Source organism: Cimex lectularius, unplaced genomic scaffold (assembly GCF_000648675.2).
Source record: "Cimex lectularius strain Harlan isolate CLEC.00 unplaced genomic scaffold, Clec_2.1 scaffold49, whole genome shotgun sequence".
NCBI classification, from domain to species: Eukaryota; Metazoa; Arthropoda; class Insecta; order Hemiptera; family Cimicidae; genus Cimex; species Cimex lectularius.
The window spans coordinates 1,722,191-1,745,645 of record NW_019392644.1 but is presented as its reverse complement, the minus strand read 5'-3'; the positions used below and the strand labels follow the sequence as shown (position 1 = coordinate 1,745,645).

Sequence of the window (23,455 nt, the reverse complement as noted above, 5' to 3'; positions counted from 1 at the left end):
CTTTTTTCAATTAATCTTTTTATGTGAGGTTTTAGTTGAAATGAAAAAAGCTCATGACACTAACTTTTTCATTTTCACTAAAACCTCACATAAAAACATTAATTAATTGAAATAATAATAATAATGGAAAACGGTAAAAATGAGTAAATCTCCTACTCTTTGATATCTACAAATTTTGGTGAAATTTGCTATATATCGATGATATGAAGTAAATTCTGTAAGATAGTAAGTATATGGATATAGGACAGTAAATAAAATAATTCTTTTTTTCTGTTTGTTCTTCTTCTCACTACTGTTTTTGTATTTTTTGTTTATTTTTATTTTTTTTTGTTTTTTGTTTTCTATGTACATTTATATATATTTATTTATTTAAATACTTTTATATAATATTATTTATACACATATATAAATAAACAAGAAAATCTATTATCTTTTTTTTGTCCTCTCTGTACGTACAATATATAAGATTTACAATATAAACCCTTTTCCTTATATTTTTATACACATATATGTTACAAGTATTTGGAAAGAAAGGTTTTTGAAAAGACATCAAATTTACACACACACACGCGTACACGCATGCATACTCTTACAAACATGCAAAATATACAGTCTTGAGAGAAAATTCAAGAATAAGTGAGGGATTTATCTACAGTTAGAACGCTGGGAGTGTTTGGTGAAACCGCACAAAATCTAATTTAAAGGAAGAAAAAAACTCCAAGTAAAAAATAATAAATTGTACATCATTATATATAAAAATTAGGTGAAATATTCTGTTATCCACTGTAAAAAATAAATACAAAAGTTTGAATTTTTCTTGAAGAATGAAATTAATATTTTCCTATTTCACAATAATACCTTTTTGTTTGTCGCGGGACAATGAGATTTGATGAAAAAATATCACACCTGAGTCGTTTGTTTTCCCCCTTTTCCTCTAAAAGTTTAAAGCTTAGGATAATATTTGTTGAGAAGAAGACGCTATAATATTAACAGGCAGGCATACAATTATATACATATAATCTATTAATAGAATCCTTTAACAGGAGAAGGAAAATTGAACAACCCAGAGTGATAAATTTGATAATATACATTTACAAAACAGGTATCATTTTTTTAATATAATTTTAGAGTTGACATTTTAAACCCCTTTAATGATATTTATATTTTTTTTTGGTGGGATGTTAGGTGTTTAGTATGCATATTTGGAGAACATTTAATAAAAGGAAAATTTCACAAATATATTTAATTTTTTTTCTTAAAAAAATTTGATAATTACAAATGAAAATTGTTTGAACTTTCCAGACCGTTTTGTACAGTTGGGCGCTGATTCAACTTTTAAAAACCGAGTTTGGAAAAGTCCAAAAACTTTACTTGTTAAACTACGCCTTTACAATGATACGAGCTACATCTAACCACCTAGATAATTATATAATTGGAATATAATTTGATGGGAAAGGGAAAATTTGTTAAAGCTAAATGCAAATTTCTTACATTGGAATAAACATGAAATTTACATAAATTGTTAAGTTTTGTTTGTTCTGGCAGAGATAAAAAAAAGCTAATTTTTTCCTTTATTACCAGATCTTACATACTTAATTTATAAACTTGTATAAAAAGATTAGAAAAAAAATCAGCACCACAAATTAAAATTATTAAATAATAAAGCTTTTTTTTTACATTTTTTATGCATTTTATAAAAAAATATAAATACCACCATAATATATTTTTTTTAATCATTAATCTTATTTTATAATAACTTTTAAAGCAAATAATAATTGTTATATTACTAATTATATTATTTATAATTGTGCCATACGTTTATATATTCAATAGAAAAACATCTTTAAAACAATAATTTTTTATTATTTTCAAATATCTAATTAAAATTCTAATTTTCTCTCAGCGAAATGTTCAAATTTGGAAAAAAATTAGCTTTTCTCTCTTGCCTTTTTTTAATTTATAATTTTTTAATCAATGTTTCTATGTACAAAAAAATCACCCTTCAAAAAGTTTAAAAAATGAACTAAAATATTAAAATAAAGTAAATACTGTTTCTTTATGATTTGACGAATGTAAATGTGAATGATTAATCATTTTTTAAAGAGAAGATTATCAGAGTGAAGCTTTTCACGAGAAATACTGATAGACGCCGAGCGCTTTGTTGCCGAGATCGCGTAGTCCGGCGAGAAGATCCTTCTCCTCGTCCTGGCTGTTCTGCGCTTTGACCGCATTCGCGTAAGTGTTTGTCGTACCAGGTTGCCGCTGGTAGAGCGGTACCGAACCGTTTCGCGGCTGTGGCAGATCGGTGATCGAGCAATCTGTTGCAAAAAGACTTGCCAGCTGAGACAGCGGTTTCTCAGATAAAACGCGCCAACTCGGTGGATCGGCGCTGGACGTGTTAAACGGCCCCTGTTCAAAATATTAATTAAATAAATAGACAATTCACAATGTAGAGAAGATAACGATACACTTACGTTTTTCACCTGTGGTGATGTGATGTACTTGTAAGGAGGTGGTTTGGCGATTTGAAGATCACCAAATCCAGAGAGATCACTCTGAGGAGGCGGCTTTCTCGCTGCTAAAGCTTTTGTTATAAAATCAGCAAACCTAAAAGTACACAAATAATTAATATTAAAATTTATCTCACTTTGAGATATTTTTTATAATTACTTGGCTGCAGCATCCAAACCAACATTCCCTTGAAGAAAGTTAAACCATTCGAGTTGTTTTGTCTGAGAATCCAAGAGTTCGTCTATAGAAACATCGTTAGGCAAAAGAGGAAGCACACACTGAAAATATATTTTAAAAAACCATTGTATTTTAACCAATAATTTTTAAAATAAATTTAATTTTCTACATAATTAATGTTAAAATTCCTAAAACAGTTCCCAAGTAAAATCTTCTTTTAGGGAACAACTCGACACTCGCCCAAAAGTTTGATTTTCGAATGTTAAGGATGAGAGAAAATCATGGATAAATTCAACACAAACTGAACTATTACAAGAATAAAATGATGAGATGACAGGCTTTTAAATTAAAGTTTAACTTACAATTTAAATTTTGTTTTAAAAAGAAGAAACTGAAATTTTATTTTTAAATTACCTGTCTTTCAGGGAAATGAACATTGTTTAAAAACTGGATGTCCCGTTTTTCAGTTTTTTTCTCCAAAAGCATCTGTTGTGAGTTTTGCTGTTGGAGAGATATATGCTGCTGGGGCATATGCTGAAGCTGTTGTGGCTGCGATGTGTGCTGTTGCAGTTGTTGCTGTTTCAATTGTTGCTGCTGTTGTTGCTGAGCGAGCAGTTGGTTGTAGTACAGAGGACTATTGGGCATTGCAGGAGGCGGTGGGGGCTGGACAGAGTGCAACGGCATTGTGTTTGTGTTGCTACCCAAAATATCCTTTATGAGGAAGTTCTGGTTCGAAGACAGGGGCACATTCGTCTGGTACGGATTGAGGTACGGGTAGATGGGACGGATTGAAAAGATGGCCGGTGGAGGGTAGTACATCGGGTAGGACATCACCGGAGGGACAGGAAGCGGAGGAGGGCCGTAACGCAGTAGAGGATACCCGCCGAGAAGAGGTTTCACAAAATATCTCGGCTCACGGTACTGCCTCGGGATGAATTCAGGCGCGAGTGGGTTTAACGTGTACACCCTCTTCAGTTCTACACCATCCAACTGGGATCTCAGGTATGACCATTTGATGCCGAATAATGAACCATTCCTATCACAGATCTCGATGAAACGCTCCCAGACCTTGCGGCAACGCCCGATCGAACAGAGCGCGATGGGATCACCCACGACGGCAACAAGTGATTGAGCCCTTGTGATGGCCGTGTTAAGCAATTTTGAATTGGACAAGAATCCATAGTCCACCTCGGCGCCGGATTTGTTATTGCACGTCCTCCTTGTTCTAACTGTACTTAAAAATATAGCTCTGAATTGCTTGCCTGGAAAAAGAAATACAAAACACTTTCATTTTTATGTAAGTACAAAACTAAAGGGCTTGGAGCATTTCAGTTTCTGGGAAAAATTCATAACACGTCTCTGAACACTTCAAAAATTGGTCATGGACTAACACCTTGTCAAAACAGATCACCAGGATTTACTAAGAAAAAATGACAATAAAATACTTATTATATCTAAACTTTTTAACATTTTATTTTTTTTTTAATATAGAAAATGTTTTAAAACTTGCTAAGACAATAGACATAACATTGAGATCATTCAAATTAAGACAAGGTATACATCATTCCACACATCATTTTATTATCTATGAGATCATTGTTTTTCTTATTCTCATTGTGCGACCATTTTAATTATGCATTGTCGTTATAAGAGATCTTTATTTATCTTCAAATTAGGAAACCCCACCTTGTACATTAAGGACCCTTTCAACAGATATTCCTCCCAGTCTACGTTTTCTCAGTTCGGACCTTATTCTGAACACCTGGTCAGAATAGGGTGTCATGATACCGATGGACTGGTCGTCGAGCTTGCCCCAGGACGGTGGCCATCGCTTTTTTAACTCGCACACCCTCTCCACAACCTCGTATACCTGGAACATATGATTTTTTCTTTTTAAGCCAGCTGAATTTTTTTATTTCTTTATTTGTTGTTTTCTGTGTAGATATAGTGATTGTGTTCAAATTTTTTACCCTCCCAAGAAAATGACTACGCTAAAGAAGACAAAGCTCCCAAAGAAAAAAAAGATGGCAGCAGATTGTGGACCAGTTGGTATGCTTCGAATGCATATAGTCTTAAACGACCCTCAACTATTATTTTTATCCATTTTTAATAAGTGCTCTCCTCTGATCCATAATTGCTACTAAGGTCCTAACCACCATCTAGCGTACATTAATGTAAAAATAAATAAAAAATTGAATTCTACCAAACGTTAGTTATGTTGTACATAATTTTAATTAGAAAATAATCACCCTAGTGCCTTCACAAATTTACACTCACTATCTAAAATCTAACACAGTCAAATCTATCCACCTATCCCTCAATTAATTCACTCATTCAATCAAATATATCACTTCCCTTCTGTCTCAATCAAATTGATCCATATCTATCACTCCTCTTAATATATTATTCCTCCTGGCTAATTTTTTTTTACCCCCCATATAATTCCTATCAATCAAAATGTATAATCTTTTCGCACTCTTCAATCCTTTCTTATCTAAATGAAGTATTATTTTAAATGAAAGTCTAAATTTGTTGAACAATTGAGAACAATGGTGATTAGAAATCTTCATTTTGTTTGCATATAGGGCCTGGGCCTGCCAAATACCTCCTGCCCCCGATGGTCGGTTATGAGAACCACGCGGTAAACCGTTGGCGAGGCCCAGCATTCAGCTTTCGCACTGCAGGAGTCTCGTCTGTGCTAGATGAGCTCGAACAGACACCAGGACCGATTTACAATGTCTCAGGGCTGACCAGGTTTGGCAAGATCAAGTCTCACGGGTTTAAAATCAAGTCAAAAGGACACGCCAAGAGTAAGTATATTTATGTTAAAATGCTTTATCCAATTTGACAACAGAAAGAACTTAAATATTACTATTTCTGATTACTCAAAAAGGATATGTGTTACAGCAACTAACGAGAATCCTGGCCCTGGTGAATATTCACCTGAAAGACCATCAATCATGATTGATTTTAGGCAGCCGGGATATTCAATTGCCGGGAGGCATGTTTTAAAACAGAAACAAGTGACACCAGGACCGAATCAATACATAGTACCAGATTGTTTAGGACAATATGTACCTCATTTAGCATCACCTCCGTCATTTTCAATGTAATTAAGTAGAAATGAACCTAGAATACAGGCAGATTATAAACAGTTGAATCTATTTCAGATATGGCCGACACCAATTTGAGCATACGGAAAAAACACCCGGGCCAGGGGACTACTTGCTTCCAGATACGCAGGTTTACAAGTATCGGTCTCCACGTCCTATTATGCCTACAAAGGCTAAAGAGGTGGCGACTGTGAAATCACCAGGCCCGACTGAATACTGCGTCGATTTTAAACCTGTCTGCAAGAGTCCGCCTGCTTACACGTTTGGCATCAGGCCCCCACGATGCAAAGGTGTCTTTGCTACCCCCCTCGACAACCTCATCTGAATAAACTCACTTCTGCATTGTTGTAAAATGCCGTTGAATTGTGGTCTTGTACGTCTTCGCCCCTAGTTGTAAAAAATGTGAGAGGATAGAAGTAATCGTGCCTCGGCTGTTTCCCGCTGCTCACAAGTTTCTGCTCATAAAACAACTCCGACGTAAACTGTAACAAATAGTTAAAACATTAGAAAAAACAGCATTTATGTAAAAATATATTTTACAATTCATTTCTGTATACCTGGATTATCGCTTCGTGAGCACGGTAATTTTCACAGAGTAATATTTTACAAGGAAATGATGCAGGATAATGATCATACAGCCTCTCAAGCACAGATATATGTAGATTTCTCTCTTTTGCAAATTCAGAAAACAGCTCTGGACTCAACTGAAATGGGGAAAATAATTCTTTTATTAAAATTCTTAATTTTACGTGGTTAGCATATTGACTGTGGAGATATTATGAACATCTTTGCCCTAGTGAAAGTAAATAAAATAGAATACAGTAGAAATTCATTTATCCAGACTTGAAGGGACCGGGACTTGTCCAGATGATTGAAAGTATGGATAATCCGAAAATTTGTGATTTTATTAGTATTGTGTAAAAAAAAACGGGGGGAAAAAAATAGATACAAAAGTAACACTTTTATTCATACATCAAGTGACATTTAAAGTAATAGATAGTTTTTATTAGTTTTATTTTTGTTTAAGTCCGGATACGCGTTTCTCGCAAAATTTATACATAAAAAATACTTAATAAAAATATACATAAAAACCATTTTCAATGGAAGCCAACATACGAACAATGCAACACAACAATATCTTGACAATAGTCTTTTAAAATAGCATACACCTTTTTTTGTCTATTTTTTATTTTATTTTTAAACAAAAATGTGACTGTCAGCCTCTCCGGTCGTGTGACTAGTGAGTGGAAGGGAGATTTGGTAGCCGAATTAAAGGTCCCATAGTTGAATTATGCATTTAAAAAAATTGAGAATTATGAAAAATTTATAAAAAATGAGTGGTGTTTAGCGACCATTAATTAATGATTATTTGGAGATCGTGAGACTATACCAATACACACTACTATACCAGACTGCATTTCATGATCTCCAAATAATTAATAAAAAATATTTTTACAAACGGGTCCGGATAAACGGGTTTCCACTGAATGTTGAATGTGTGGTGGTTAGTGACCGTTAATCGATAATTATTCAGAAATCACCTACATCACACCAGACCACATCTCACGATTTCTGAATAATGTATGTTGAATTTTAGCTAAATTAAGCTATTCACAAAATTAACTCTAATTTATATATATATATATATATCATATTATTTCTTTATTTGTCTGCTTACATAATGGAAATATTTTATACTAGCCATCGCAATGCCCCTAGATGTTTGGTATTTGATTTTAAATTTTGATTTCAGTAAAAAGTTTTTTTTTCCTTCAGTTTTTCCCCTGTTCCTTTCATATTTTTACACATCTTATGCCAAGAGCCAGACAATAAATAATATAGAGATTATGTGTTTTATAAATGTTTCGTAGAAAATGGAAAATAGAGGAAAAGAGATTGCATTCAGAAAAATAACATAGTTCCAATCTTTAAATTGTGGAAACCCTTTTAATGGACAAATTTTACATTCCTGACAAAAAAGATAAGCTTTCTGTACATTTTAAACCCCTCTATATCGGAAACCCTCTATACCGGTAGCAAACATTGCCGTCAGTCCCCATCAGAGTAGTTCACCCCTAAAATGGACGTAAACAGTTAGATAAAGTTAAGTGAAAAGGCGGTACTCCCATGGTGAACTACCTGTCTGATGGGTCATATTATTATAAATATTAAACGTTTTGTGCAAATATTGAAAATAAAGTATGTTTTCACACCTGCATGTGATCACCGGCTAAAACGATCCTCGTGGTATCAGTTGCCAGAGCAAGTGGCATAATCGCCTCGCACTCCATCGCCTGGGCAGCTTCATCCAATAATATATGTGTAAAATGGCCTGAAAACATTTTTCAAAAACAAGTTCCTTTGTATAATGATTGTATAAATATAATCAACCTGTTATAGAAAGGTTTTAACAGGTTGAAATTGCATCAGAAACTTAGCCTACCTTTTCTAAGTCCCATATTGGACAGGTGCATTGAAATACTGAGGGTGACAACTATGACTCTATGCTTTAAAATATCTTCGACTTTGGGCACTTTGAAAGTCCTCACACCTTGATCGTTTGTTTCAAATATAGCATACTGAAACAAAAAGAAAGGTTCAGGGTATTATTTACTTTTTGTAGTGCCATTTTTAATAGGATCTATCAAATATAAGTAGAAAAGGTAAGTATTAGATGTTTATTTAGGGAAGTCTTAATAAAGTGAACCATTTTATTGCCAATCATATTTTCTGTGTTTTGGTTTTCTTTTAATACTTTTGTAATTGGGCTAAATGATACTTTTAAAAGGTCCTGGCCTTTCGTATGATTTCCTATCATTTACTCTCTCCTTCCCCCCCCCCGAATAATGTTTCATTTGTTTCCTTTAAAATTCTCACTTCTTGAATTTTTATCCAGTATGGATTATTGGAATGCTCAGATTAGGAGAGCAGTGTAATTTATTTTTTTATTATTCTAAGTTATTCAAAGTTGAGAAAGGCTGATACTATATGGTAGTAATATGATAACAAACTAAAAATATAGAAAAATACAAATAGACTATTGTGACAGTAGATGTATTATGTTGGGGCAATAAAATGAGGATTTTTATCTCTCTCCCAATGCATTAAATTGAGGAAATGTCTAATACATATTCATATTTAAAAAAAAAAGTACCTTTTGAACAATGTGGTTTACAGTAGAGACCCATCTTCGGTGATAGAATATTCTAAGAGGTCTTGCTTCTTCGTGGCCAGCTTCGACATAAGGATGCAGGTAGTCTTTGATGTAGAGGTCAGCAGCTGAATTTGAATGCGTGCAGACGAGAACTCTCGTGCCTGGTTGTTTAAGTACCTCTTTTATAGCATGGGCCAGAGTGTAAGTTTTCCCCGTGCCGAACGGTCCTGGAGAAAGACACTGTCAGCTTGCGTCTATTGGATTTTTTTTTAATAAAAAGAAAAACAAAAAAACCTATGATGAGAATTGGAGGTAACTGAATTTCTAATGGAGTTGTAATCGCCATGACAGCCTCTCTTTGCTTGGGGTTCAACTTCGACTCAGGACCACTCCATTGTCTGTAAAAATTAATACAATTTACCAATTGCAGCTCAATTTACTAAAAACTTTTAATTTACTGACCTCTGTGGGGACCAAGGGATTGTAGGCTCTACGTAAGTCTCTGGAAAAATAATTCTGAAATCTGCGATTTTGTCAATCGCCTGATGCCATTCACAGTAAGGTACTCGGTTCAGTTGGAACTGAACGTCCATCAAAACCTTTGTATCTGCCTGAAAGTGAAAATATTTTTTATTTTATTTTACAATTAAAATGTGAATATTTTATTTATTATTAGGTACTAATAATTTTCAGTTAAGGGAAATTCTTAAATGATTACCTTTAAGTTTAAAGCTTGCACCGTTGAAGCTGAAAGTCTTAGATAGACAATATTTTTGCCCTTGTCCTCTATTATCGATTCATACACAACTCTCTTTTGATCTTCACCTTCTGTTTTATCTTTCTCACCTAAAATAGAAATGAGCAGTATTTTTTAAATTTAATTATAAACACTCTGATTTGTACCTTTTTGCTTGGCAGGCGACAAAAGTACTGTGGCACAATTGTTCAATATCAGCCTTCCTGCCGATGTGTCCTCGCTGACATTCTTTCCTAGGGAGAGGAGCGCAAAGAGTTCACCATTCTGTGCATACTTAGCCGTACTCGCTGCGACCCCACTCGGCGACAAGAGGTAATTTTTTGCCAATTGAAGTCTCGCTTCCAGATTGTAATTTGCCACCTAATTAATATTACGTTTTAAAGTGTTTATTATGATATTAAGAAATTAAGATGTGTCAGTAAAACTATATTAAAAGGTACAAGCATTACAAGCTCAGCATAATTACTCAAAAATAGAGATACAGTACTCTCTCAGTATAATTGTTAAAGGGGGACATATTCGGGTGTATCCTGTCAACTTTTCTTTTTTTTAAATATATATAGTTTTTAATTTATTTAATATTTTCTTTATTGTTTCTTACTCTTTTTCACTTATTGTAGGTAGTAGGTACTTAACACAAGAAAAATGTAGACTGACTTATTTAATTTTTTACAAGTGAAGGGATGTGGTGAGGAATTCACTGAACAAAAGAAATTCTAGCAAATTTGTATAATCTAAGTTGGTCTTGGTCTTTCGTATTTCTATCTCTCTCTTTCAATCACTCATTCTCCCTTACACTCATTCATACATACTCTCTCTCTCTCTCTCTCTCTCTCTCTCTCTCTCTCTCTCTCTCTCTCTCTCTCTTTCTCTCTCGCTTAGTCACTCACACTCTCTTTCTCACTCACTCCTTTTTTTTCCCTCATTCACTATTTCACATTTTCTCTCTCCCCCTTCCCACCGCCAAATAATGATTTATTTGTTCCTTTAGAGGTCAAAGTACACACTCGCTGAGGGGTCCAAGAGTAAGATGCCCTGAGACCAACATGTACACTGGAGCATATTCTCTTTGGATAATCCTGCAGCATGGTCTGAAATGTTTTCCAATCTTCTTCATATTATGGGGCTCGTCGTCGGGAGAGTTGTATTTCTCGTGCCTTGGATTCAAATAGATACAAGGAGTTGAATCATTCCCTAACTCCTTGCAATGTTTTTTCTGCTCCAGCAAATGATCTCTTTTTTTCGCTGGTGGTTTAAAATTCGAGGGGAGTTGTCTCACTAGATGCTCAGTCCTTAACGAATTGAGTTATCTGTATGTTGGTAAGGGTTTTCTGACGAGGGAAGAGCTTATAGCCCTTCTAAATGGCTCGGATTGCCGGGGTTTTATTGATTGTACACGTAAAGCCTGGTTTTACAGATATGAATATATTGGAATGTACGGAATTAATTTTCTGTTTGTCTTATTTTGTTTCCTTTTTTGCTCTCGCAGGTAATTCATATAATTTCTACTTTATGGGCTTCTAAATGCGAATTCTGTTTGCTGGTGGAAAACCCTTTGTGAGTTGGAATCCTTGCTTTGGTTCTTTGAAGTGTCATTTTTATTATTTTCAAAGTTTATCGCATTTCTATCTTGTAATTTGAAAATCCTGTAAATAATTGTAACCTCTGAAGTTGATATTGTAAATTCTCCTTTTCTTATAATTACATAATTATGTATATTCTTGGAATAGTAATGCACTCCGAACTCTGGCTGACTGTCTTAATACCATGCTATAATAATACTGTTTTTTATTTTTAACTCTAAATTTCTTTCATTTTGTAAATAAAGTATACCTATCTATCTATCATATATTTTTTGTGAGCTATTTTTAAATTAATCCAGAAGTTTATCCATAAATAAGTAAAATTTGTAACAGATAGGTTTTATTGTATTGTACAAGTATCCTATTATACAATACCCTTATTATGAATATACCTGTAAACGGTCAAGCATATCAGATTAAAGCAAATGTAATTATCGCCCCCAAACAGATAAGGCTACGTAATTTTGTTCTTGGAGAAATTAATACAATGAAAAAGTGAAACTTACCAATTGGTACCTTGCCATTTCTTCAACATAAAGCAGCTCATGTATTCTCGCACGATAATTTGCCCTGTTGGGCCTTTTTTCTGTCACGGTTGACTGTGTCAATGTAAAAGTGTCTGGGCTCGGCGGCGGGTATGCGGCCATTAGCTCTTGATCTCTTTCTCTTTCTCTTTTTGTCAATTCACAGTCGGTCGATGGTGAATAAGGGACTATCGTCGTGTTGTCAGAGTTCCACCTTTCTGCTGCAGTTAGGACCAGCTCCTAATATTAAATTTCAGTATTAAAAAAAAAAAAGAAAAAAAAAAGAGATTTAATAACAAGTTATATATTATTATTTATTACTTTTTTCAGTTCTTTCATTTTGTCTGCATCAGTAACCGGCATCACATCGACACAGAGGTGTTTCACAAGTGTTGGTGATGTTCCAAAATCAAAAACGACAGACTGGCGGAATGTTCCGTAGATATCGGTGTTAAAACCGACTTCAACTGTGTGGACCAATTGAACATCAGCGTTTTCTTCTGCCGGGATATCCCCTGTCCATTCTTGATCTCCTTTAAGCTGAACGTACAGGAGCTGTTGAACCCCTTTTGTTGTCGTTATTCGTCTATCGGCCAGGGAAAAAAGATCGAGATGAAAATTATTCCAATAATATAAAATCAACGTAAAAATCTTTTAAAATGAACTTACGAAAGGTTGAAATGGTTCCGATGGGTATCCTGCAATAGTGCAACGGCTTTCAAAGGCAGATGGGTATTTATTGTAAATGTCCACAAGTGTCGGCTTACTTTTGATGACATCGTAGTGACCAAAGGGGAAGAACAGGAATCACTGATGTCATCTATTTTTTCCCTCATCACATCTGATGGCTCCGATGTTTGGGACCATCTTGACAAAAAAACACATTAAGTTAGAAACCAATGTATATAATGGAATACAAGATTTGAAAGCACAATACATTTTTTTTTTTCAATATAATTATAACAAAACAAATTTAAAAAAATAAATAAAGTATTGTTTATTTACCCTTTTTGTTTCTATATATGTAAATGTTTGATGTGAAAAAAAGTTGTATATGTCTGCTATTAACTTCAAGAGTGATATATCTGATAGCAACTTTGTGAGCCTAACAGTTCCCACACACAATTTTCTTCTATTTTATCAGTATCTTCTGGGCTCATTCAGAGTTTAATGAAAGAGTGAAATTTGCATTTTATTCTTCTTTTGTTAACTTCATATTTTATCAATTTATTATTAATTTAAATTGTAGTTTTCAACTTGAAAGGCAAGTAATGTTCTCAGATTAAGTTAATTTTTAGGATATTTGTTTGCTATTATAACCATTTTCATAAATTTTTCTAAAGAAGGTGTTTTATATGTGAAATAACTAATTTTCTAGTAATTCCAATTGGATTTTTTTAATTTTTATTTATTTTTATTATGATGGCTAATCAACCCTAACGGTTATTTAAGCCATGTTCAATTATTTAAGAAAAATTATTTTGGTATAATAAATGGATGAAAATATGAAAATTATGTGATTCGACAGACGTTTTATTTAAATACTATTTTCATATTTTATAGAAAATACCTTTCAAGGAGTTGCTCTGTGTATGATTTGCCGTATAGCTCTTTCTCACAAGCTCTTTGGAGCTTCATCCTCCTGTACTCGAACCGCTGTTTCCATTCTGAGAGTTCTTCAGCCCCATGAGCTTCCACACACTGAGCGCCGTAGCGACAAGTGCCCTGGAAATAGTAACATTTAATCTATGCCCGTGCAATTCTTTTCTAAACTTTATACCATTTCCACCCAATTTTCGCACAGGGTGTAATTGTCGGCAATATGACCTCTCGGCGGTGGCCGCCATTTCCAATCACGGCCCTCATCGCTCATAATAACTGTCTGATGAGCCTCCGTTTGACAATGGGCTTTCAGCTCGGATCTCGTGCTGAAACTGAGCCCGCAGTAAATACAGGCGAGTGACTTCTGCACAATATCTTTCTGCAAACGGCTCATTGCTGCCGAACTTTCCGAAGCCACTGAAAAATGACTCTTTACAATCATTTTAATTCAATGTACATATTTTTAAATAAGTAAAATTATAAAGTAAGTGCACTGTCTTTATTTGTCAATTTGACCAAGGATTTTTGTTTTTTCAAGCCAAATTAATACTTACACGCTGTCAAAACATCAATTTTTACTAAATACTAGCTGACATTTAAAAAGTGGAGTTTACAAGTTGTATCAAAACTTGATTACGACTATCACTGTTAAGAAATTCTATTAGGAAAGAGAGATAAGATTTGAATTCTAGAGATTTTAAATTCTTTGTAGTTCTTAAAGCACACTGAGCATTTCTTCAATAGGTACTACACAGAACTATTATGTTTAAAATACAGATTTTTTTTTTTCTATCTTAGAACAAACATAAACGCATCGGCAAATGTTCAACTACAGTACAATTCAAATCCTTTACATCAGCTTGAGTAAAATCTGTCTAAAATTAACAAGGGAACTAACTTAACTTCCGTGAAATTTATGTGGAAAAATAATAGAAAAAGTTTTGTGGTTATGAGGCATGATGGATAAAGAAGATAAAAAATAAAAACAGAATATTTTGAACTTGCCAAAAAAACCTAATGCATAAAACAAAAACTGCTACAATCTTTCAAACTAGCACTTAAATTTTTATGACTGTCATCTTTGACCAAGTAAAGATTGGCTAGGTGTGAATTGTTGAGCCATTTAAAAAAATATTCAAGTATATGTAACCTTATATGCATGTTTGTTTTCTACATTAGGCAAAGAGAAAAGTTATTATTAATACAAGTACATGAGATGTTTGACGATTCCAGTGACAATGCTGAAAATCAAACTCAACAACTGATGCAGTTTGAAAAATTAGATTTTGTGTAAGATGTCGCAAAACTGGTGATTAAGCAAATACAGGTTACATAAATTTCTGAGACGATTATAATCAAGTCTATTTTCCTAACTGCGAGTTGCACAAGGAATCACCCCAAGCCTCATATTTTATTCCTCCTGTACCCAAATTATCCATACTGTCTTTTAATATTGTATCTTTAATTTGATCTTGTCTTTGTTCAGCTGACACTATTATTTGACAATTATTCAGTTGAACCATATCCCCACACCATACTCTAATATGAGTCTACCTGGGACTTAAAGAGACACGCACAAAATTTAAAAGACCAACACAAATGTAGTATTTGATCTGATTCATCTAAACACTCCAACAAAATCTGAGAACTTTTCTAAAACGATCTCAACATCCTGTCATTTATAATGAATTAAACATCGGACAAATTCCCACCCATAGTAATCCTCCAGGTCATCAAATCACTACACTTCCTTTATATGATTATGCATGTGCTCTAACGTTAGAAAATCATGGTTTATTATTTATGTATAAATACTAACTTATTAGAATTTTCCTTTCTACATTAAATAACATTTTGCTTACTCAGTCAATAAACAAATCATGATAAAAAAGTTAATCAAAATTTATCTTTCAATAAGCCTCTACAATTGTGTAATATTATATAAGCTTTGTAAATTTGTTTGTGCAACTGTCATAAACAAAACTGAAGCCAATTTTGACTTACAAATTCTGTGGTTTAGCAAATGCCTTAATTTACAAATATACAAATACAATTTTTTTAATATATAGGAATGACATAAGAATTGTGCTAGACCACAGTAGCGAGTATTTGGGTTACTGTTCTTATTCTTGTAGGAAACAGGGTTGTTTTATTTTTTTTTAATTTTTTAAATGGTCCCTAGTGTGTGTTGAGAATGAAGTTTTTATTGGTATGAATTTGTAGTGTGAGAAGGCTGATGGTGGAGTACTGAGCACCCCTTCGACCCAAAATTAGGTTAGTTATATAATATATGTAAAAGGTGATGGAGGAATATCGACTCTACCACCATGAGTGAATGGCATATAAAGAAAGAATGTATTTAAGAATAAATGAGAGTGTGCATTGATTTAGGAAATGATTGTGTTGGGGGCTAAATGACCTAGAAGTTGACAGCCCCTGGAGCCCAACCTTGGCGGCTGTAGGGATAAGACCGAGGTCTGACCCCCGTCTGCCAACTCGAGGCGGTTGATTCTCAAGGCCTGCCTGTAATCTATTGTAAATTACAGAAGAGCTGAAACTGCCAGCGAACTGATAAAGGTGGTAAGCTCAACTCTGTACACACGAGTATGTAGATTTAAAATTATATAAATCAACAATTTTATGTTCTGTACTGCACTGCTTACAAAAACTAAAATACCTTTTTTCAATGACCCAATACTTAATTTTCAAACAATACAAATCCAGGTTGACCGTCATCTTTATACTTCCTATGTGGTTGAATGAGTGCTTATTTAATTTATTTCACATTTATAAAATCAAAAAAGAATTTATAATGAAGCACGAACGTAAATTGAAGCCTATTTGAACTTACAAACTCTGGAGGTCCACCCCTCCTAGGGAAAATATACTGTATTATAATATGCACAACAATTTATCCAACAATACTATGTCGTTATACAAGATAATGTCCAAAAAACAATTAGCTACAGGCTAAAACAGTTGATGTTTTGGATTTGACTGATTACACACAGCCAAATTTGGACTTATGAACTCTAAGGTTTAACCAATTGGTTCAATACCCCTACAAGTGAAAATAAATAATCAATATTATGTACTCTCAATGTATAATGTATTGCCAATGACCTATTCAAAGATCCAATAGCTAATTCTGATTCAAAATCTTCAAGGTAAACATCTACATACTATATGTTGCATCATACCGTATCATAAAACAGCATTGGGTAAACGTGTGTGTACATTATATAATCCTTTCCTTATTTATTTTACAATACAAAAAGAATGTTTTGAATGAGACACAACATATATCAAAGGACAGACAGGAATCTGGAGTAAGCCAAATGTCACAATATCCAAATGCACAAGACTGTATATGTTTGTACTCGACTGACTTTACCCACCTAAATTTGGACTTATGAACTCTGGGGTTCAGCCAAATGATCCAATAATCCATAGAAGCGAAAACAATCCATGTTATACACAAAAAAAACTCTTGTCACCTAATTTTCAACCCGTGAAAATCCACCAGGTAAACTGATATATCTGTGATGATATTGCATCATGCGGTGCTCTAATCTGAACTAACATCACACACAGTGTGGATGAAGCAGTGAGTACTTTTTAACTTTTTTTTCTAAATTTACAATTCAATATATCCACTTGACTGATTTGACCCACCTAAATATGAACTTAGGTACAGCTTCATAATGAATATGAATTCTCTAATATTCTAAGAAGTGAAAATAGTTATGTTACAGGGGGGCGTAGTGGCTGTGTGATAAGGGCGACCAATTCTTATTTGCCTTGCTAACAGTCCTGGGTTCGAATCCCAGCACAGCCCATGGCTTTTTAATTGAGAATTATATGAAAGTGTTGTAAAGTGGTTTGACCACCATCCCCAACACCCAACGGATAGTCGGACGTTAAACCCTCCTATATGGACATGAAGTAGCTTTACTAACTTTTTAGTAAATGTTACTTGACTGACTGATCATCTCTATACATTACAAAATGATGATCATGTTACCCTGCGGTTTCTATGTCAGTATAGTCTATGTTTTGTTTTCGATTGACTGTACACACTAGAATCATAAAAAATCTTTAGTTAATGACCTTTTCCAGACACAATATCTATTTTTCAACTGATAGAAATACTGTAGGTCAGCTTTCTATTAAAGCGTGATGATGCTAGACGCATCACTAGCTATATATTGTGGTATCAATGCATAAAGCTTATCTAATTTATTTTACATTCATAAATCAAAAATGTCCTTAGCCAACCTAGTTGGCATTATGTACTTGATTGAATAAACACTAAAATCTCTTATACCACTGTCATTTTTCAAATACCCCATACCTAATTCATGTCAGCTAGATGCTTTAGAATGAGAATACAAATCCTTAAGAGTCGAAATACAAAATACTTCTTTTGTGTGGAAGTTTTGACAAACCAAAACCTAATCTTCAGCTCATATTAATACAGCAGGTCAACAATTATCTCTGTTTCTTCTACAATTCGATGATGCAAAATGTGTCACTATCTTGATGTAAATTAGATTTTCATTGCATAAAGTGTGAATGGAACTGTGCATATTATACAACAACAAAAATTCATTAAAATAAAATGAAAAGTTTGTAAGGAAATAGAGAAATTTTATAATTACAAATAATTTGACTGTTGGAATTTGAAGAGGTGACAGGCTGGTCGGAGTCGGTTTCGACCAGCTTAACGGGATAACTCCTCGTGCGCTTTGACGACTCTTCCATGGCTGCTGGCTGCCGCCAGGGCTCGGTCGCCTCTTGCCTGAAGACGGAATCCTCAATGCGCTGCTTACCGCCCTGCAAGAATTCACGAGCGTGTTCGAGCATCTTAACCGCCTCCGTGTCAGTCGAGTCCACTCCGCCGGAGGTGTTGATCCAGTCGACGACTGCCGCTTCGGCCTCGTCGAAACGCTTGAGGAGGAAAAGAGCGTGGACCAGCCGCCTCCAGGCCCGGGTGCTCCCGTCTCCTTCCACCAACTTGATGATCTTCCGACAGTCCGCGATCACCGCCTCATGCTGCCCGAGCTCCAGGAAACATTCCGAACGGCCGAAAAGGTAAGCGACGATCCTTTCTTTCGTCGCCGACTTCACTCTAGGCAACTTCAGGAGGTGGTCGAACAGCTCGAGGGCCACCAGATAATTCCTGTGCCTCAGGTGTTCCTGCGCCTGGGCTTCTATCTCGTTCATTATATAGCACTGAAGCGGCACAGAAACTATCTCACCTACCGGAAGAAGCCAAGTCTCAAAAACAAAACTTCACAAACTTAAAAAAAACCTACTAAAAACTTATTTAAAAAATAAAAATAAACACTATCTTAAACGTACAACTAAGACACACTTTATAATCTACATCTTATAATGTTTTTTTTAAGTCGGTATTGTTTATTTTCTTGGGTCCCAACGCTCTAATCACCCATCACAGAGCCCGAGACAGTTGTCATTATCAAATGTCGACCATTTTACACATACACCGTACCAATGCCACCGAAAAGACACAATGTTCCCGACGGAATTGTAATTTACCGGGGGGACGAGAAGAGCCTTATTTCGGCCGACGGCCAGGGTATTTTCACAAAAACGCGATGGAAAAAAGGTCCAAAAATGTTTTTTTTAGAAGATAATAAAATTTTGACAGTCCAGTGCCATCACCGCCCCCTGGTGATTACACGTATTCCCGGGGATCGGTGGATGTTCAAGCTTCCATTTCGAAAAAAACATTAAAAAACATAACATCAAGGATTAAATTGTATATTTCAGCTAAAAAATAACAAACGCAATAAACCAATGACATATACATTATAGATAATCTAGTTTAAAAAAAGACTATTTATTCAATTGTTGTTCAACAAACACTATTTCATTTTATAGAATTTCTATAATTAGTTTTTATTTTAACTTCAATAAAAGAATAAATAAAGGTCGTTTAAAAAAATAAATATATGATAATATAAAAATCAGGTTTTATTACATTTGACAGTGGGTTACACTGATGTAAGGTTATCCGTAGTATCACGCCTATATTTGTAATTTCTGGGTCTGCTGGGACTAGCGTGGGCCCGCTTTATTAAAATGAGTAAAACCAAGTCGAATTTCGGAGAGGGAAAGGTAAAAAAATAGAAATAAAAACAATATACTTTATTTGAATTGAAAGGTTGATTAAAAAAATGTACTTCGTTTTAAAATTTGAACTTTTCCGTTTGTTCCGTCTTGGTCCGCCTGTCCTCGCTATTTGATGTAACACCTGGACAAGTACAGCTAGGCAAATCGCCAGAAATTAAAAGTATCGCCTTCTGTCATAAAAGTAGCTTACAGTTGGCTCTCAAGTTTCTTTCTTTAAATTTAAATTGTGAAATTTTCCTAGTGACCAGCACTTTTTTGACAATTTTATAGCCAGACTAGCTTTTAACCGCAACTTCGTCCATGCGGGACTCTGTTTTAATGTACCGTCCTAATACGATGCAGAGTGCTAGTGTGGCTTTCTAATATAAAGTCTCGATTCTCAAATTTTTCTATTCTTCAGTTCACTCTGGTCCATACATGATAAAAAATTGTCCATATGATCCTCTTAGGGATGGAATTTCAGAAAATTCTTTCTTTGTGTCTATCCATGTCATAAGAATGCACTGTAGAAATTTCAGGCCTTTAGAAACAGCAATTTGGTCTGTGTGTTGTCTGTCAGCCAGTCACGAACTGTTTTATATATGTGTGGTGTTTAGTGACCGTTATTTAATGATTATTTGGAGATCATGAGATTCGATCTGGTGTGACGTAGGTTTAGAAAAACATTTTCTTAATCGTGCCTACGTTTTCATCTTAATAGAAATCATCTTCAGGCACTCTCAACACGACACACAGTAATGACACATCTACACAGAAAACAAACACTGAGCCCTGAAGAAAAGATTTGACGTGCATCTCACAATCTCCAAATAATCATGTTTTATATATACAGATAGTATCATTGAGGCCTGGTTGTTCTTGTTGTCTTAAGCAGAACTTTTGATCTTAAAATTAACCTGAACTGTTGACAATTATTTGACGAAATTGCAGATAATCATTTTAATTTGAATCAATACTTCAAGTACTTCTGACTGACAAAAGTTACTTGTATGATTAATTATACATAAGTGACAGTACACTTGATACTTAAGAAAATGTTCGGAGTTCACTACAATTTGTTAAGCATTTGTCATTGGTTGATACCTGCCCGTTCTCGTCTTCTGCAGAACGTTTTAACTTCATAATTCAAGAATCAATCAAAACTTGACACTATATCATTATTGAAAATTGTGAAATTAACTGGAGTCATTTTCAGTTTGTTGTCAGCAATGTTAGCCCATTTCCACAAAAAATATTTTTATTTGACAAAATTGAATTTGAATCAGAAGCATTTAGCATATCAGTATTGTTTATGGCTTTTGAAATGATTGTAGCGTCCTACCAAAATGATTGACTGATTTATCAAGTTCATCTAGGATAAAAAGACTGCTTACAAAGACAAATCAAAAGAAATTCCACAATTTATAAAATATGTCGCGTTTTTATTTGTGTATGATAAAAATTGCAAGGGGATTTTTTTTATTTTATTTCGGTGCTTTAATTCACAAAATTATTTACAATTTTACTCAAATACAAAACTCATTATTTTGCAAGCTAATAATTTGTTATAAGTGATAACAATAAATACTTCATATTCTAAACTGTTGTACAAATCGTTCATAAAATATTTATTTAAAAACCTGTTGCGCTGAGAGTGTCTTGTTTAGCAACACCTTGCATTCTTTTATTTGAAATATCTGTCATCTAGGCATAACCATAATAATATTTATCAGTATATACTTTAAGGGAATTTTTTTTCAATAAATTACATCACTGATTTCTTGAATTTTTATTCCAAATCTTAAACTCAATGTTTCTGAAAATAAATTTTTTAATTATGTATTTTTAACATTTTAGGACTTAGACATCCAGATTACCTTACAGGATCAACAGCGTATCAACCAATTCGCTAAGTTAAACGCAAAAAAAGATGATCTCAAAGCTGAAATTAAAGCGAAACAAGTAAACAATTAATTTTTTACAAGACAAAAAAAAATTGTAATAAGTTATGAAGTTTACATATTTGTCTTTTTTAGGCCGTAAGTAGAAACCTCGAGTATGCAAGCGAGGAATTGGAATTGTGCACGGATGAAAAAGTGGCGTTTAGCATGGGTGAATGCTTTCTGTACCGACCGTTAGATGAAGCCATGGTACGTAGTGATGCTTTTTGCTCTTTCCTCCTCCCTCTAACTTTGATCTCATTTACTTTTTCAGGAAGCTGTCCAAGAACGCATAAAGCAGAGGAAGGAAGAGATCAAAGAAATCGAGGCGAAACAGAAATTACTCACCGACGAAATGTCAGTGTTAAAGAGACAACTCTACGCGAAATTCGGCGACCAAATTAATCTCGAGGAAGAATAATTGTTTTGTTTAAATTAACTTATGTATTAATACACTGCTTGTCTTTTTTTCTTCATTTTTTTAACTTAAATATTTAATATATTAACAGTTCATTACTCCATTATCGTTAAATAATTTTTTTTAGCATGTAATTTGACATGTGAAGAACTGATCATCTATTTTTTTCTAATGTTTTAACAAAATATATATGTATAATTTCTATTAATTATTTTATACAAAATTAAGTTATTCTTTATGTTTTAACCAAAAGTCACAGTTTTCACATTTTATTTTCATTCCTTTTTTTAAACATTAGTCATCATAAAAATACTTAAATTCAATTAATTTAGAATTTATGGATTTTATTGTGCAGATACTAGTGTAATAATTAATAATAAAGGTCAAGCTGGTCCTAATAGAGCACCAGTGGAACAAAGCACAGGAAATACTCAAAGATGGACTAAAAGGTGTTTATGACTATTTAATTAATTAATGATAATTTCAATTTTAAAATAGTTTAACAAATCTTTACTTGGGGATCTGTATAGGAAGATTTAAAGGAAACAGATTAGCTGATTAGCTAGAGTACAGGGTGATGTAAAATAATCTCACAACCAGTTTCGCACAGTGTAGGCTGGAAAGTGCAAAATGAGAGCTGCAGACAAAAGCTTTACCATGGATTGAGAAAATACCATCTCTACAAATTTAACTGTGCTGCCCCCTAAATTTGTGTAAAGATAGACATAGAATTTAATAAAAGTATTGAGTAATTTTTTTATAAGTTTTATAATTGCCAAGTGTCATTTGTGTTTATTCATCTTCGTTTTTATCCTTTGTGTCTTTTATTTTCGATCTTCCGCTCTGAAAAGACTCCCCCTTCTTGGGATCGAAATCGATGTGCTCTTCGATCTCTTCCTTGAGTTTGCGTACAGTTTTTTTCTGCTCTTCGCTCAGGTAGTCGTGCTCTTGGAATTCCTTGTTGTCATATGCGCTCCCGGCCGATGGGACAGATGACCTGCCGAAACCCTTCCACCCCGTGCCACCATCATCATCCTTGGAAGACCGCCCTCCTTGCAACGCCGTAGGGGTATTGTGAAAACGGCGTGTGTAACGAAATGTGCTCAAACTTAGCATTTTGTACGTTTGTGTGAGTGTGTGTGTGTGTTTACAATAAATAACATGTGAATAGTTAAATAAATATAAAAGACAGTCTTTTTTCATTTCATAAACAAATACGCCTGTAAAACTTCACTTTTGATGGTAAGTAATCAATACCAGAATTTTAATTGATTCAGCCTGCTTAAAATAAAACGGGGCTGAGTGGTTAGGGTATCCGAATTATATTTGCCATGCTAAAGGTTCTGGATTCGAATCACAGTACAGCCCATGGCTGGGATCAATCACAAAATCGATAATAGTATGAAAAATTATTGTAAAGTAATTTGACCCCTCATCTGTAACACCCAAAGGGTAATTGGACATTAAGCCATCCTCAGGAATTATTTTACTAAAATAAAATGCTATCATGAATTCTTAGTGAAGTAATAATTTAAAAG

General features: G+C 34.1%; 3 protein-coding genes across 6 annotated transcripts; 2 read left to right on the top strand and 1 right to left on the bottom strand.

Annotated features, from left to right (window-relative positions):
• Positions 1 to 1,970: 1,970 nt before the first annotated feature.
• Positions 1,971 to 19,118, bottom strand: LOC106665940 (probable helicase with zinc finger domain). 4 transcript variants are annotated; one of them, XM_014392761.2, is made up of 20 exons: positions 18,083 to 19,118; positions 13,600 to 13,838; positions 13,390 to 13,544; positions 12,489 to 12,686; positions 12,141 to 12,405; positions 11,802 to 12,059; positions 9,859 to 10,072; positions 9,674 to 9,801; positions 9,418 to 9,566; positions 9,250 to 9,353; positions 8,956 to 9,182; positions 8,245 to 8,380; positions 8,015 to 8,133; positions 6,359 to 6,505; positions 6,137 to 6,283; positions 4,375 to 4,558; positions 3,103 to 3,950; positions 2,671 to 2,789; positions 2,475 to 2,607; positions 1,971 to 2,409 (listed from the first exon to the last, which is right to left on the bottom strand). In XM_014392761.2, the coding sequence occupies exons 1-20, from the start codon at positions 18,645 to 18,647 to the stop codon at positions 2,128 to 2,130; spliced, it is 4,617 nt and encodes a 1,538-aa protein (XP_014248247.1). In that variant the 5' UTR covers positions 18,648 to 19,118; the 3' UTR covers positions 1,971 to 2,127. The 4 variants fall into 4 exon arrangements, with proteins under 4 accessions (XP_014248247.1, XP_014248251.1, XP_014248250.1 ...); XM_014392765.2 differs by lacking the exon at positions 18,083 to 19,118 and adding an exon at positions 16,622 to 17,027; XM_014392764.2 differs by lacking the exon at positions 18,083 to 19,118 and adding an exon at positions 16,273 to 16,428.
• LOC106665942 (outer dense fiber protein 3B-like) lies at positions 4,594 to 6,164 on the top strand. Its single transcript, XM_014392767.2, has 4 exons — positions 4,594 to 4,737; positions 5,274 to 5,498; positions 5,596 to 5,797; positions 5,859 to 6,164. The coding sequence occupies exons 1-4, from the start codon at positions 4,671 to 4,673 to the stop codon at positions 6,124 to 6,126; spliced, it is 762 nt and encodes a 253-aa protein (XP_014248253.1). The 5' UTR covers positions 4,594 to 4,670; the 3' UTR covers positions 6,127 to 6,164.
• A 329-nt stretch (positions 19,119 to 19,447) lies between the features above and the next one.
• Positions 19,448 to 21,975, top strand: LOC106665943 (probable prefoldin subunit 4). The gene is made up of 4 exons (XM_014392768.2): positions 19,448 to 19,565; positions 21,417 to 21,521; positions 21,596 to 21,709; positions 21,774 to 21,975. Exons 1-4 carry the CDS (start codon positions 19,530 to 19,532, stop codon positions 21,918 to 21,920), a joined length of 402 nt encoding a protein of 133 aa, XP_014248254.1. The 5' UTR covers positions 19,448 to 19,529; the 3' UTR covers positions 21,921 to 21,975.
• Positions 21,976 to 23,455: the final 1,480 nt, after the last annotated feature.

Excerpts from the sequence above, each read along its gene's own strand:
- LOC106665942 (XM_014392767.2), top strand. The coding sequence starts at position 4,671 with ATGACTACGCTAAAGAAGACAAAGCTCCCAAAGAAAAAAAAGATGGCA. Across the intron at positions 4,738-5,273 it reads AGCAGATTGTGGACCAGTTG|GGCCTGGGCCTGCCAAATAC; the intron begins GTATGCTTCGAA and ends GTTTGCATATAG. Across the intron at positions 5,798-5,858 it reads TCACCTCCGTCATTTTCAAT|ATATGGCCGACACCAATTTG; the intron begins GTAATTAAGTAG and ends AATCTATTTCAG.
- LOC106665940 (XM_014392761.2), bottom strand. The coding sequence starts at position 18,647 with ATGAACGAGATAGAAGCCCAGGCGCAGGAACACCTGAGGCACAGGAAT. Across the intron at positions 9,183-9,249 it reads ACCTCCAATTCTCATCATAG|GACCGTTCGGCACGGGGAAA; the intron begins GTTTTTTTGTTT and ends GTCTTTCTCCAG. Across the intron at positions 3,951-4,374 it reads AAGGGTCCTTAATGTACAAG|GCAAGCAATTCAGAGCTATA; the intron begins GTGGGGTTTCCT and ends TTCTTTTTCCAG.
- LOC106665943 (XM_014392768.2), top strand. The coding sequence starts at position 19,530 with ATGAGTAAAACCAAGTCGAATTTCGGAGAGGGAAAG. Across the intron at positions 21,522-21,595 it reads CTGAAATTAAAGCGAAACAA|GCCGTAAGTAGAAACCTCGA; the intron begins GTAAACAATTAA and ends TGTCTTTTTTAG. Across the intron at positions 21,710-21,773 it reads GACCGTTAGATGAAGCCATG|GAAGCTGTCCAAGAACGCAT; the intron begins GTACGTAGTGAT and ends TTACTTTTTCAG.